The sequence below is a fragment of the Carcharhinus amblyrhynchos genome, chromosome 28 (assembly GCF_965287045.1).
Source record: "Carcharhinus amblyrhynchos chromosome 28, sCarAmb.v2.hapA, whole genome shotgun sequence".
Classification (NCBI taxonomy): domain Eukaryota; kingdom Metazoa; phylum Chordata; class Chondrichthyes; order Carcharhiniformes; family Carcharhinidae; genus Carcharhinus; species Carcharhinus amblyrhynchos.
Genome location: NC_137351.1, coordinates 4,600,518 through 4,616,039, shown reverse-complemented (window position 1 = coordinate 4,616,039; position 15,522 = coordinate 4,600,518). Strand labels below are relative to the sequence as shown.

At 44.4% G+C, this 15,522-nt stretch overlaps 1 protein-coding gene across 1 annotated transcript in view; it reads left to right on the top strand.

The window, feature by feature from the left end:
* Nucleotides 1-15,522, top strand: part of LOC145359671 (NT-3 growth factor receptor-like) — a 760,567-nt gene that overhangs the window by 200,109 nt on the left and 544,936 nt on the right. Inside the window, exons 2-3 of the mRNA XM_080214410.1 lie at nt 7,037-7,111; nt 11,024-11,095. Coding sequence (XP_080070536.1) covers nt 7,037-7,111; nt 11,024-11,095 — 147 coding nt within the window. The remainder of the gene's footprint in view (nt 1-7,036; nt 7,112-11,023; nt 11,096-15,522) is intronic.

Sequence of the window (15,522 nt, the reverse complement as noted above, 5' to 3'; positions counted from 1 at the left end):
GTCAAACTGCAATGGATGTGTGGCAGAGAGGGAGCGCAGTGTTCACAGGATAATGTTCGGATGTCGCTTGTATTTTACCTCCCCATTAGCTTTATGCAAAGAATTAAGCAATTATTTCACAACAAAATGAGAGAGAGGTGGGAAAGAGAGAGGTGGGGGAGAGAGGCGGGGAGAGAGAGGTGGAAGAGAGATAGGCGGGGGTGAGATAGGCAGGGGAGAGAGAGGCGGGGGAGAGAGAGGCACGGAGAAAGAAAGAACTTCTGTAAACAGAAAACAGATCCATCAGTATTATAAAGATGAAAAGAAGCTCATTGTTTTTGGGTGGAGGTCATTCATCTGTCCTTATGAAGAACAAAGCAACAAAGAACAAAGTGGTGGCACAGTGGTTGGCATTTCTGCCTCACAGCTCCTGGGCTCGATTCCCAGCTTGGGTCAATATCTGTATGGAGTTTGCACATTCTCCTCATGTCTGCGTAGGTTTCCTCCCACACTCCAAAGATGTGCAGGTTAGGTTGATTGGCCATGCTAAAGTGACCCTAGTGTCAGGGGGAGTAGCAGGGTAAATGTGTGGGGTTGTGGGGATAGGGCCTGGAGTGGGATTGTTGTTGGTGCAGAGTCGATGGGCCAAATAGACTCTTTCTGCACTGTTGGGTTTCTATGATTCTAAAGAACAAAGAAAAGTACGGCACAGGAACAGACCCTTTGGCCCTCCAAGCCTGTGTCCATCATGAAGCCCTAACTAAACTAAGAAAACCTTCTCCCCTTACTCGGTCCGATCCATCTATTCCCTCCCTATTCATGTCCCCATCAAGATACCTCTTAAATGTTGCTAATGTGCCAGCTTCTGCCATCTCCTCTGGCAGCACCTTCCAGGCACCCACCACTCTCTGCATGAAAAGTTTGCCCGCACATCCCTCTTAAACTTTCCGCCTCTCACCATGAAACCTGTGCCCCTTGTAATCAACACTTCCACCCTGGGAAGAGTGCAGTCTTTCTCGTTGCTAAGCTCCTTTCTTTAAGGTGTGCCAATTGCTGGTACGTGTTGGGTCAGGGCTGCCAGCTAGGAAGAGGGTAGGACTGCCAATGAGGATTGGGTTGAGATGCCAAGCAAAGATCATTGCAAGAGAGGTTGTGGCAGTGTTGCCTGCCCTCCAGAATAATCCCAAAGGTTCCAGGAGTCAAAGCTTAATGTTCTAAACAATGCTGCAGGTAACCTGGGAGAAACATAGTGTGTCCAAAAAGAAGCTGTCTTGCTTTTCCATTTTCTTTTTAAAAAATTTGTTTATTAGTTAGAAAATTATTGAGGATGGGAGGAAAGGGTTTTTGGACTCAGTGAGGCATTTGGAGGAGGGATGCATTGAAGCCTCTAAGACTACAACTACACAGAATTGGTGACCTAGGGCTGGAGGCACCAGAAAAATTTGGGCTGGAGTTCAGAGGCTTATTGTCCTCCCAAAGTCTGTCATTGTTGCTGGGGAAGGTTGCCATACTATCAATGAAAAAGAGCTGCATGGTAGCACAGTGGTTAGCACTGCTGCCTCACAGCGCCAAGGACCTGGGCTCAATTCCAGTGTTGGGTGACTGTCTGTGTGGAGTTTGCACATTCTCCTTGTGTCTGCGTGGGTTTCCTCCAGGTGCTCCGGTTTCCTCCCACAGTCCAAAAGATTTGTGGGTTAGGCTGATTGGTATCAGGGGGAATTAGCAGGGTAAATACATGGGGATCGGGCCTGGGTAGGATTGTGGTTGGTGCAGGCTTGATGGGCTGAATGGCCTCCTTCTACACTCCAGGGATTCCATTTTATGTTCTATGATTTGTGTGGCAAAACTGGATTTGCCAAATAAATAAAAAGATGTCACTCCATATCGGAGACAGGGTAAAACATTGTCAAGAGAAGGTGCCACTAACAAGCAGACTCCAAGGACGATAGAGAATGCCTTGTGCTAAAGATGCAGCTAACATAATACACACTGTAACAGAGGACTTTATTGTGCTATATTTCAGCAAAATCCTTTTGGAGCAAAAAATATATAAATTTCCAGAGAGAAAGTATAAAGTTATACTGAATCTTGTAGCTTTATTAGAAACAAAAGAATATACAGCACTGGTTGGTTAAACTGCTTTATGCCTTAATTCTGACAATAGTGACTGCTCATTTGCTTCAAATTTACTAATGAGGCCTTGGGGATAACACATCTTTGCTGAAGGACACTGGGATTAACTTATCCCCTTCGCACTGTATGCTTGTCTATAAAGGTGAATAATTGCCTTTACCAACTTGTGGCTTTGAGTTGTATTTGAAAATGCTTCTGTATAATAGGGTGCTGTGACAGAAAAGGTGTCCTTCTTAAGATGCCTCCAAGATGCTATGGGTGTGAACAACATCGTGGACACAGTGAACAAGTTACAGGGTCATTGTTAACAAAGGAGTGTACAGCATAGGAGGAGGCCCTGCAAGCCTGCTCTAATCACATTGCCCTATCTGTGTGCTTTGACTTTTGCCTGTCTGAATTATGGGTGTTTGCAAAGATCTGCTTAGCAAACTTATTGAGCTAATGTAGTAGATTAAGCTGTAGTGTTGTTCTTGGGGAAAAGCCGGAGGTCAGTAGAACTGTGAGTAATATTTGTGGGGTTTCTCCTGTCCTCATCCTGCAGTGGGTTGGCAGCACATTTGATGGGCAGCACAGTGGCACAGTGGTTAGCACTGCTCCCTCACAGCTCCAGGGTCCTGGGTTCAATTCCAGGCTTGGGCCACTGTCTGAGTAGAGTTTGTGCGTTCTCCCTCTGTCTGTGTAGGCTGCTTCTGGATGCTCCAGTTTCCTCCCACAGTCTAAAGATGCACGGGTTAGGTGCATTGGCCACGCTAAATTGACCCTTAATGTCCTGGAATGCGTAGATTGAGGGATTAGCGGGGTAAATACGTGGGGTTATGGGGATAGGGCCTAGGTATTATTGTTGTTGGTACAGGCTCGATGGGCCAAATGGCATCCTATTGCACCGTAGGGATTCTATGACCTTGTTGAATCTCTGGGTGGATATGTGTGGGAAATGTGGTAAAGAAAAGCTGTTTGAGTGAGTGTGGTACCAAAGGCAGGGGATAAAATCTTCACAAGTGCATCCAGCCCAACTTGGCCACTTTACACCATCAACTGTGTGACACATTATATTGGGAAAATGCTACAATTTAACTTGATTCGCCAATCTTGCACGCTTGACATCGTTGCTAGCGTGAACGAAGAATTTGACGCTCAGCCAAAAATTCATTCGTTGCAACAGCACCGGAGAATGCCAGCTGTGAGCGAGGCTGGAAATTCTGGCGTTGGTGACAAGCGCCATCGACTCAAACGGCATAAGATTGGATTTCCCAGATATCTGCAGAGCAAATTAATCATCTTAAGGAAAGCAAAATATCACGAGATGCTGGAGGTCAGAAATAAAGGAATGGTGGAAGCTCTCAGCAGGTCTGGCAGGGTCTGTGGTGAGAAGGAAAGCAAGAGTTTCTAGTCTATGACCTTGTGCCAGAACCGCTGAAATATCAATGCACCCATAAAATGAATCATTGCAATAAAACCCAATTCTTATTCATTCTTACTTTAATTGATTATGTGATCTGGTTGGGTGGATTCTTTAATCAACTCGTGTCCATAAACCTTACAGCAACTTGCAGAGAAGTTTCACACCAAACATCGCCCTCCCCGCCCCCGTTCATTATTATTGATTAAGTTTTTGGTATGTGCAAAATTTTACTGCAGTTGTAAATAGTTTGAACCCTGGCTGATAAGTGTGGAGTGTTCCATCAATTGTTGAATAAAATATCTGAGCACTTGATCTCCACAATCAGCTTCCTCCGCGCCACACATAGATTTCAACGTTAGACGACCCAACTACCTGCATATGCCTGATTAAAAGTTAAACTTTATTTATTAGTGCCACAAGTAGGCTCACACTGCAATGAAATGAAAATCCCCGAGTCGCCACACTCCGGTGCCTGTTCGGGTGCACTGAGGGAGAATTTAGCCTGGCCAGTAACACATCTTTTGGACTGTAGGAGGAAACTGGCGCACCCAGAGGAAACCCATGCAGACGTGGGGAGAACATGCAGACTCCACACAGACAGTGATCCAAGTCAGGAATCGAACCTGGGTCCCTGGCGCTGTGAGGCAGCAATGCCAACCACTGTGCCACCCATTACCAGGGCAAGTAAGGGATTATTTGAAGAATCAGACTTGAATTAAATGCCCTTTTTCCCTCTACAGTTGACAACACCCAATTGATTCAGACTGTACATAGTATGGATTTTACGTTGTGTGTTAAAACATTGTTGTCAGCTAATTAATCAACTCGTTAAGATGAATTCCGTGTGTTTAAAGGATAATTGACAAAATGACCAGTGTTGTCATTTAACGCAGGGCTGGGCACTGTTAATGTATTCAGAATACACATCCAGAGTCTTTTGCATGCCCATGAAGGGATGGAGTAGGTTGATTGCAGGACCACATTATCCATTAGACACCAATTGATTTCTGATAAAGATATCGTTTGTTTGCCAAGACATTTTTTGCTGTCAAATGTCATTGTGGCTGCGCTGTTTCAGATAGTTCAGGTCAGAGTCTTCAGCCAGATCAATCTAATCTTTGACTCTTTCTTTTCTATACTGAATGTTGGCCAGTAAATCAGGCTCATTGGGCCATGAGTTAAAAGCAAAATATTCTGGATGCTGGAATCTGAAATAAAAACCAGAAAATGCTGCAGGGTCATCCAGACTTGAAATGTTGGCTGTATTCTCTCTTCACAGATGCTGTCAGACACGCTGAGATTTTTGAGCATTTGCTGTTTTTGTAACCAATTAGTTATAAATCTAAGTTGCTAAATTGTGAAAACTGACATTGAAATAAAACCATAAGATGTAGGAGCAGAGTTAGGCCACTCGTCTCATCGAGTCTGCTCCGCCATTCAATCATGGCTGATATTTTTCTTATCCCCATTCTCCTGCCTTTTCCCCAGAATCCCTGATCCCCTTATTTATCAAGAACCCATCTATGTCTGTCTTAAAGACACTCAATGGATGGGGTTGGGGCAAGAGCCTGCATGAGACAGTCTGTCACAGAGTTGGTGCAAACTTGAAAGGCCAAATGGCACTGTAGAGATTCTATGAGATAACAAAAGCCACTTACTCCATAATATCTTCCTTAGGTGAGGGGTGACCTGTTAGAAGTTTATAATATTATGAAGGGCATAGATAAGGTGAACAGCTGGAAGCTTTTTCCTAGGACAGAAATGGCAATTACAAGGGGGTGCAAGTTCAAGGGGGGAAAGGTTCAGTGGAGATGCACGGGGGAGGTTTTTTATGGTAGGGCCTGGAATTCACTGCTAAGTGAAGTAGTTGAGGCAGCGACGTTAGCGACATTTAAGACTTACCTGGATAGATGCAAGATCAGATGGGGAAGAGAGGGTTACAGGTGGTTGGTCTAGATAGGACAACGTGAATGGCACAGGTTTGTTGGGCTGAAGGGTCTGTTGCTGTGCTGTACTTCTCTTTATTCTTTGTTTGTTTTTTGCCATTCAGTGTCCCCTATGCCATACTTGGTGCAAGGCCTCAAGAAATTCTGGGCCCTTGGGCTGCCTTTTTCTTGAAGCTTCATCAAGGGATATTTTCGCGTGAAACATCTTCTTAAGTTTCCCCCCAGTGAAATGGCGTGTCAAGTCTGTGAGACAATCAACATCTTCAAGGAGACAGCAGCTCTCCAGAGCAACTCCCTCAGCTATCAGGAAGCATTTAATTGCTGCTGGCTTCTCATTCCCCTGCTGAAGCCCAGCACTCAATTCAGACTCCAGAATGTGCACATCAGATTGTATCACCAGTCTGACGGTGACCCCCCAGCCTTTCACCCCAGTGCTCCAACTTGCGATGTGAATTGAATAAATGATAGAAACGTATCTGTGAAGCTGTGCAGTGAGAGCTGGCCCACTGGGCCACAAGGAGAACATTCATTTAGGTTCATCATTTTAATCAAAAGTCGATGACAAGTCAGAATTTGTCAAGCTTTCTGACAGTAAGTGAGTTTAGACTATCAGTCTGTTTGCACCATTAGGGTGGCACAGTGGTTAGAACTGCAGCCTCACAACAACGGGGACCTGGGTTCAATTCCAGCCTCGGGTGACTGGCTGTGTGGATTTTACACATTCTCCCTGGATCTATGTGGGTTGCCTCTAGGTGCTCTGGTTTCCTCCTACAGTCAAAAGATGTGTAGGTTAGGTGGATTGGCTATGCTAAATTGTTCCCAAATGTGTAGGCTAGAATTTTTTTTAATTCATGGGTGTTGCTGGCTGGCCAGCATTTATTGACCATCCCTAATTGCCCTTGAACTGAATGGCTCACTTAGCCATTTCAGAGGGCAGTTGAAAGTCAACCACATTGCTGTGGCTCTGGAGTCACATGTAGGCCAGACCAGGTAAGGATGCCAGATTTCCTTCTGAAAAGACATTAGTGAACCAGATGGGTTTTTCTGACAATCGACACTGGTTTCATCAGTAGATTCTTAATTCCAGATATATTTCATTGACTTCAAATTCCACCATCTGCTGTGAAAGAATTCAAATCTGGTCCCCCAGAACATTAGCTGAGTTTCTGGATTAATAGCTTCGCAATAATATCAATAGGCCATCGCCTCCCCTCGAGGAGGTTGACAGGATAGATTCTCCCTATAGCCATGAGAAATGTGTGGGGTTATGGGGATAAGGCAGTGGAGAGGGCCTCGGTGAGATATCCTGTCAGAGAATCGTTGCAGACTTGATGGGCTGAATGGCCTCTTCTGCACTGTACAAATTCTATGATTCTATGCTTTTCTCTGGCAACAAAACACTGCAGAACAAGGCTATCTCTGGAAAATTAGAACCACTCTGTGTATGCCAGGACTCACCTACACGGCACCAGTATAATTATTAAGGTACAGTGCGATTGCACAATGCACGTAGGAGAGATTCAACTTGGGAATTGTCCCAGAAAGTAATAGACTCTATTTATTGACTGTTTTACAGACACATCGAGAATCAGAAGAGCCTTCAAACATTGAATGCTTTTGACATGGAACCTTATATTGGACTACAGAATCTGTAAGTAAATGAGAAACACAGAGACGTTTTGTCAAAAGATTGCATTAGTCAAGTGGTGTTCGCTATTAAACAGTGACATTAATTGTGAATCAGGGTTTTTTTTTCCCTGTTTGTTCATGGGACAAGGTCATTGCTGGCTGGGCCAGAATTTATTCCCCATTCCTAATTGCCCTTGATCTAAGTGGGCACTTTTAAGAGTCAACCACATTGCTGTGTATTTGGAGTCACATGTAGGCCAGACCATTATACGGACGGCAGATTTCTTTCCCTAAAGGACATCAGTGAACGTGATTTTTTTTTAACGACAATCAACAATGGTTCCATGGTCATCATTAGACATTTAATTCCAGATATTTTACTGAATCCAAATTTCACCATCTGCCGTGGAGGGATTCAAACCCTCTGAGCACTACCCTGGGTTCCTGGATTACTAGTCCGGTGACAATAACCCACTCATCATCACCTTCCCATTAGAGTTACTGCTCTATGTTTACTTGGATCTTCCCCTTTTCCACTCTTATATCACTGTCAGAATCTCCATTAAGAGTTAAGCCTTACTTAGTGTGAGTTTTTATTGGCAATCTGAATAGTACCCAACAACTGATCTGGCCCTGAAAACTTAACATAGAAACATGGAAACTATGAGCAGGAGTGGGCCATTCAGCCCTTCGAGCCTGGTCCACCATTCATTTTGATCATGGTTGATCATTAGATTCAATATCCAGATTCCCCCTCTCCCCCATATCCCCTTGATCCCTTTAGCCCCAAGATCTTTATCAAATTCCTTCTTGAAATCACACAATTGTTGGCCTCAACTATTTCCTGCAATAGGGAATTCCACACATTCACCACGCTCTGGGTAAAGAAATTTCTCCTCACCTCAGTCCTAAAAGATTTACCCCTTATCCTCAGCACCGTGGCACAGTGGGGGTGGCACAGTGGTTAGCACTGCTGCCTCACAGCACCAGGGACCCAGGTTCAATTTCAGCCTCCGGTCACTGTCTGTGTGGAGTCTGTATATTCTCCCCATGTCTGCATGGGTTTCCTCCCACAGTGCAAAGATGTGCATGCTAGATTGATTGACCAAGCTAAATTGGCTCTAGTGTCAGGGGGAATAGCAAGGTAAATGTGTGAGGTTATGGCAGTAGAACCTGGGTGGGACTGTGGCTGGTATAGACTCGATGGACTGAATGGCCTCTTTCTGCACTGTAAGGATTCTTTGACCCTGAGGGGCCTCTCCCACCATTGGGAACATTAATATTCCCATTTAAGTATTATCTTATTAAAGCCTTGATTATGATTAGTTGCTGGACTATTTTTTAAAAAACTATTATTTTATAAAGTTTGTTCACGATCTCTAAACTGCAATCTGAACCTTAGTATTTGCCCCAGTCTTTATTTTGCTCTTCAAGTTTTTTTTAACAAAGTGATCGGTTTATTGAATATCATTCCTGTTGGAGAATTCTTTAATATGACTGGCTGCCTGACATCACTGCAGCTGATTGTCGCTCCCAATGAGATAAAAAAGAACATAAAAATATAAGAAATAGGAGCAGGAGTAGGCCATCTAGCCCTTCGAGCCTGCCCCGCCATTCAATAAGATCATGGCTGATCTGAAGTGGATCAGTTCCACTTTCCCGCTTTCTCCCCATAACCCTTAATTCCCTTGCCTACCAAAAACCTATCTACCCGTGTCTTAAAAATATTTAGCGAGGCAGCCTCCACCACTTCAACAGGCAGAAAATTCCAGAGATTCACCACCCTTTGAGTGAAGAAGTTCCTCCTCAACTCCGTTCTAAACCGCACCCCACCTTATCTTGAGGCTGTGCCCTCTAGTCCTGAGATAGAGAATTGCCCATCAGGAGAATTACATTTCTCGCCGGAGAGATGACTGGAGGCTCAAGGCAGCTTTCTATGTGGCTAGCAGCCAAGATTCTCTTCTTTACTGCTGAAGTCTGGAGCATTGTAATCAACAAAACAATGTGACACGTAGAATGTAACCAGCGACTCAGTGTTGCACAGACAGTGGGTGAAATGTTCCAACTATGGGAGTTTCCACTCCCTTCAAAATCAGCAGACTTTTGCATGGGCTGTCTCATTTTCCAGTCCCACCTCTCTATGACGCGGCAATAACATTGAGCATTCAGTATGACCAGGAATATTCCTGGACCTCAGCTACAACTTCCCAATCTCCCTTTCATTCCCATAATGCACAAGAATCTTTTTTTTACTCTAACATGGGTTGGGAGTGTCACTGGCAAGGACATCATTTGTTGCTCATCCCTAATTACTCTTCATTTTTGAATATACTTAATGGGCTAAGCATCCACCAGGTTAGAGAATTCCAAAGGTTCCCATCTATCTGAATAAATAAATTTCTCCTCATCTCACTCCTAAATGGCTGAGTCCTTATTTGGAGATTGCGGCCTGCTGCCTCTCAGCTCCCCAGCCAGGGAAATTGTTGTCCCAACATCTATCCTGACAACCTCAAGGATTCTATGCTTCAATGGAATCATCTCTCATCTTTCCAAACTTCTCCCCACCCCCATTCTCCTCCTCACCCACCTCCCACCGCCTCAGAGCCTGCCAGGGGTCGGAAGGGAAATGTGAAAATCTGGCCCTAGAATTTTGAGTGCAACTGAGCACAAATCTGGTTTCCATATTCAGGCCTCCCTGAAGCTTCTGGCTTGATCAAACCTGGGCCAAACTGACTTTAAGATAAAAGCAAAATACTGCGGATGCTGGAATCTGAAACAAAAAGAGAAAATGCTGGAAGATCTCAGCAGGTCTGACGGCGTCTTTGGGGAGAGAATAAAGCCAATGTTTTGAGTCTAGATGACTAGATGACAAAGGATCATCTCAACTTGAAATGTTGACTCCATTCTCGCCCCACAGATGCTGTCAAACCCGCTGAGATTTTTCAGCATTTTCTATTTTTGTTTAACTTTAACTCCTTGGCCTTGTTTTGTTCAGGTTTGTAATAAGTGGAGCAAGACTTGAATTGGGAGCTGATTCATACATCACGTATGTCCAAAGATATACTGGTTAGGTTGATTGGCCATAGTACACTGCCACTTAATGTCAGTGGGACTAGCTCGGGTAAATGCATGGGCTAATAGAAATAGGTCTGAGTGGAACTGCGGTTGATGCAGACTCAATGGGCTGAATGGCCTCCTTCTGCACTGCAGGATTCTACATTCTCTATATAATTGCTGGGAGTAGGGATGGAAGGAATCACACACACATTGTTGGATACCAGCTCAATGACCTGTCAAGGTGTAGAAGTTAACAATGCTTTTCAGTGGGTCTGTAACTATAGAGCCCTAAAATCCATGACTATAAAGCGGATATTAAATTCAATGTTGTTTTAAGTCTGTAGCTACCCACCGCCTGTGCATACATAATTGTCAGTAAAATGGACAAGTGCCTCACTCCAGCATGCCCAAAGCCTCTTTCTGCAAAATATTGCCTGGAATGAATGCAGAAAGTATTAAATAATCAATGTGCGTTGCATTATGTGATGTACTAGGAGACTTGGTGCTCTGATGCAGCCATGGCCTCACTCCCCTTGCCTTTCACTGAGAGCTTGATGGCTCATTTCAGCTACGTGGAATGTGTACTAATCTTAATCTAAGATGCCGTCAGTGTAATGTGTCAGGAGAAAAACTGAACAAAGAATCTATTCATCTCTTTGATCTGAAGGCATCAAAAGATACTTTCCATTTTTAATAAATGTTGGTAGTTGTTTTCTTTTTGGTTGTCTTAATGTCCCCGCCACCATTTAATTTGTACAGAATACAAGTGACCACGAATTGAGGGCTTATCCAATCCACCCATCTGATCAGCTGTGTAATAAATCACAGTTATGAGCACGCAGTACTTGTAACCTTCTGCATTTGTTCTCATTTCCAGGACAATCATAAATTCAGGACTCCGGTCGATCGCTCCACGAGCATTTGCCAAAAATCCTCACCTTCGCTACATGTAAGTCATCCCAAGCTTAGATTGGGTTTATAGAGGGTTAGGAGCCGAGTGTTTAAATTCAGATGCTGAGGTAATAAAGATTACACTGTTCTACCATCCATTACTCGAGAGACCGAAAACAGCAGTGGCCCCAGAATCTTATTTCTTCTCTTTTTTTTTGTTAAATAAACATCCTCACGGAGTTTGAACAAGCTCGGTAAGATTTGTGAAGAAAAGACCTCGGTGGTTTTACAGGTCTGTTTGCACAGTCGAAAGAAAATACCAATGAGAAGGGATAATGGAACATTGTTTATTTATGAATGACAGGACAACTCTGACTTGTAGATATTCCACAGGCATCTGCACTGTCATGGGAGAGGTTATGACGATGTGAACAGTTCACACTTCTGCCAGGGAGGTGTTCAGGCTGAATTTAAAAAGCCAGATGTTGATTGTCTTTCATTTCTTTGCAATAAGAAGAGGAAAAAGGATGAGGAAAGGTGGTGTGATCCTTAACCTGAGGGGATCTTTTGGGTGGCACAGTGATTAGCACTGCTGCCTCACAATGCCAGGGATCCGAGTTCGTTTCCCAGCTTGGGTCACTGTCTGTGTGGAATTTGCATGTTCTCCCCGTGTCTGCATGGGTTTCTTCTGGTTTCCTCCTACAGTCCAAAGATGTGCTGGTTAGGTGGATTGGCCATGTTAAATTGCCCCTTTGTGTCAGGGGGACTTGCTGGGGTTAAATGCATGGGGTTTTGAGGATAAGGCCCAGTGGGATTGTGGTCAGTGCAGGCTTAATGGGCCATATGGTCCCTTTCTGCAAAGTAGGGATTCTATTCTATTTTGCTGTGTTTTTAACAGGGGTGACTTAATTGCAAGGGATGGATAAATCAGACAGATTCAATTTTCTAAAATTATGTATAAAGTGAGGCTAGGACTGTGCTGTAAAATGGAATATTCCTTTTGTCTTTTCATTCTGCATCTGCGTCTTCCTGGGTAGGAGAAAGGATTCTGGCTCTTTCACTCTGACAGTCATGGCTGCTGCATTCCCTTGGCAAGTTGTACTGTTCACAGTTCCCTGTTATTGATGGAAATGAGTTCCTGACCGAACTGCTTTCTCCTTTCGGCAGCTAAAGAGAGCAGCAGCGTGGAGTGGAAAGCTGTTACCAGAGACCTTCCCACTCGATATGGACACAGTGGTTGGAATTTTACCACCCAGCCCGCCACGGGAATCAGAGCAGGCGAGGGTGAAACATAGAACATAGAACATAGAACACTACAGCACAAACAGGCCCTTCGGCCCACAAGTTGCGCCGATCACATCATCACCTACCAACCTACAGACCTATCTATAACCCTCAATCTCATTAAACCCCATATACTCATCCAGAAGTCTTTTAAAAGACCCCAGCGAGTTCGCCTCCACCACCACTGACGGCAGCCGATTCCATTCACTCACCACCCTCTGAGTGAAAAACTTACCCCTAACATCACTTCTGAACCTCCCTCCCCGCACCTTAAATCTGTGTCCTCTCGTAGTGACCATTTCAAACCGGGGAAATAGCCTCTGAGAGTCCACCCTATCTATTCCTCTCAACATTTTGTAAACTTCTATCAGGTCGCCTCTCAACCTTCGTCTCTCCAGGGAAAAGAGTCCCAGCTCCCTCAACCTAACTTCATAAGGCATGCCTCCCAGTCCAGGCAACATCCTTGTAAATCTCCTCTGCACCCTTTCAATAGCTTCTACATCTTTCCTATAGTGAGGCGACCAGAACTGCGCACAATACTCCAAATGAGGCCTGACAAGGGTCTTATAAAGTTCCAGCATTACCTCCCGACTCCTAAACTCAATCCCTCGATTAATGAAGGCCAGTACACCATACGCCTTCTTGACCACCTCCTCCACCTGCGAGGCCGATTTAAGAGTCCTGTGGACCCGGACCCCAAGATCCTTCTGCTCCTCAACACTACTCAGACTTCTGCCCTTGATAGTGTACTCGTTCATCCCGTTGGTTCTGCCAAAATGGACGACTACACATTTATCCGCGTTGAAGTCCATCTGCCACTTCTCCGCCCAGTCCTGCATCCTATCTATGTCCTGCTGCAACTTTTGCCATCCTTCCAGATCATCCACAACACCACCGACCTTCGTGTCATCAGCGAACTTACTTACCCATCCCTCCACTTCCTCATCCAGGTCATTTATGAAAATGACAAACAACAAGGGTCCCAGAACAGATCCTTGAGGCACTCCGCTGGTGACTGACCTCCATTCACAAAAAGCCCCATCCACAACCACTCTCTGCCTTCTGCAGGCAAGCCAGTTCTGGATCCACAAGGCCAAAGGCCCTTGGATCCCATGCCCTCTCACCTTCTCAAGAAGGTGGAAAGATCTGTTGACCTTGGGTGGGATTTTATTATTTTGGGATGAGCAAGGCTGTAAAATCCTGCCAAATAGCTCTGTTATTCTGCCTTTCTCACCTATCCAAGACAGGCACACTGTGAGATTTAATCCTGAAGTATAAATATCTCCCACTTTCTATGCTTTTTAGCTTTGACAACGGGTCATCTGGACTCGAAATGTCAGCTCTTTTCTCTCCTTACAGATGCTGCCAGACCTGCTGAGATTTTCCAGCATTTTCTCTTCTGGTTTCCAATTCCAGCATCTGCAGTAATTTGCTTTTATTATGAGGTTTATCCCATTTCAGACATTCTGCCTTACTGGCAAAATAAAACACCATCTTATTTGCTGCATTAAACTCAACTGTCTTGTTATATACGGTAAGCAAGGGTTTAGCAGAGCTCCTCGACAGGAGCTGGGAGAAGACAATTTGTTGGACTTGGGGAAGTTGGGTTGGAGTTTGGAGTAGTAACACAGAACTGATCAGAGTCGGGGGGGTGACATTTTTCAGCCTCGCTCACCCCAAGACTGGAAAATCCTACCCAAAGTCAACAGATATTTGCATGGCCTGCCCCCCCACCCCACCCGCTATAATTCCGGTGGTGGGCGGGACAGGAAAGTTCTCCCAGAGAGTAGGTGGCTTGCCCATTTCTTGATTTAGAAAATATACAATGGGGCAGGTGAGGAAAACCAACAGAACCGCAGAACCTCAAAGGGAGTGGAATCATCTCCGGAAATCTCTGCCCTCGTTCGCAGTTGGGATTCTCCGGTGTCGCTGAGAGAAAATGGAGTTTTCTCACTTAAACCGGGATAGGCATGGATGAGATCAGAGAATCCCACCCCAGAGGCGGCATGGTGCCACAGTGGTTAGCACTGCTGCCTCAGAGTGCCAAGGACCTGGGTTCAATTCCCGGGTTGGGTCACTGTTTGTGCAAAGGCTGCATGTTCTTCCTGTGTCTGCGTGGATTTCCTCCAAAACCCGAAATACGTGCTGGTTGGGTGCATTGGCCATCCTAAATTCTTCCTCAGTGTACCCAAACAGGCACCGGAGTGTGGCGACTAGAGGATTTTCACAATAACTTCATTGCAGTGTTAATGTAAGCCTACTAGCGACACTAATAAATAAACTTAAATTAGCCTTGGGTGACGATATTTTCTTAATGTGCATTTTTTCCAATTCTTTAACAGCGGGATTGAAACGGGTACAACTGCAGCCACAGGTAGAGATATTATCAAATAATACATGCATTGGGAACAGCCGCATGGAGCTCAAGGTGATCCAATGACTGGGTCAGGATATGGGAACAAGCCATGAGCTTCCTGTCAAGGCTACGTTCTATTACTGTTCCATACACACAAGTAGAATATAATCTGTGTCAGATAATCAGGGCTTTTTTTTTTAGAATGAACAATGTACAACACAACTGTTCTTTTGCAATGAGGTCATGATTTATAATTAGGGTTGAATCCATCAAGCTTTGTGATTTTCTCTGTTAATTTGGAACCTGTCTCTAATCAGTTCCAACAATGAAATTAATTATCTGTCAAAATACCAGTGACTGAATCTGTGACAATCACCGTGCGGTGTACACTCTCTGTAATCTGTCAGACTGACTCCACCCTTCAAACTAGACATTTATCCTCTGATAACAGGCTCAGAGATTTCAATTATCTGCCTGATTCAGTGGCTGTAGTGTGATTTAATTAGGTCAAAAGAGAAGACATTTCAGCTCAAATGAAGATGTGCATTTATTTAAGAAAAACCCTCACGGGATTTCATTTAACCCTGAAATTGTAGTTGGGGCCCACAGACACTCATTAAGATGCTAACACTTTTGGGGGTGGACTGATCAGCGAATGTTGTTTTATTTCCTACAATCTTCATTAGAAGTAGATAATTTTGTAGCCAGCTTACTTCTGTGTCCATCAGGAGGATTTGTTTTAAATCCTGGTATTACTGGTCAAAGTGGAAGCAATAACTGGCATTTCAACTGCGAGTGGGAAAGAAATAGACAGCAGATTCTCACAAAGATGTTTTAAAAATTTG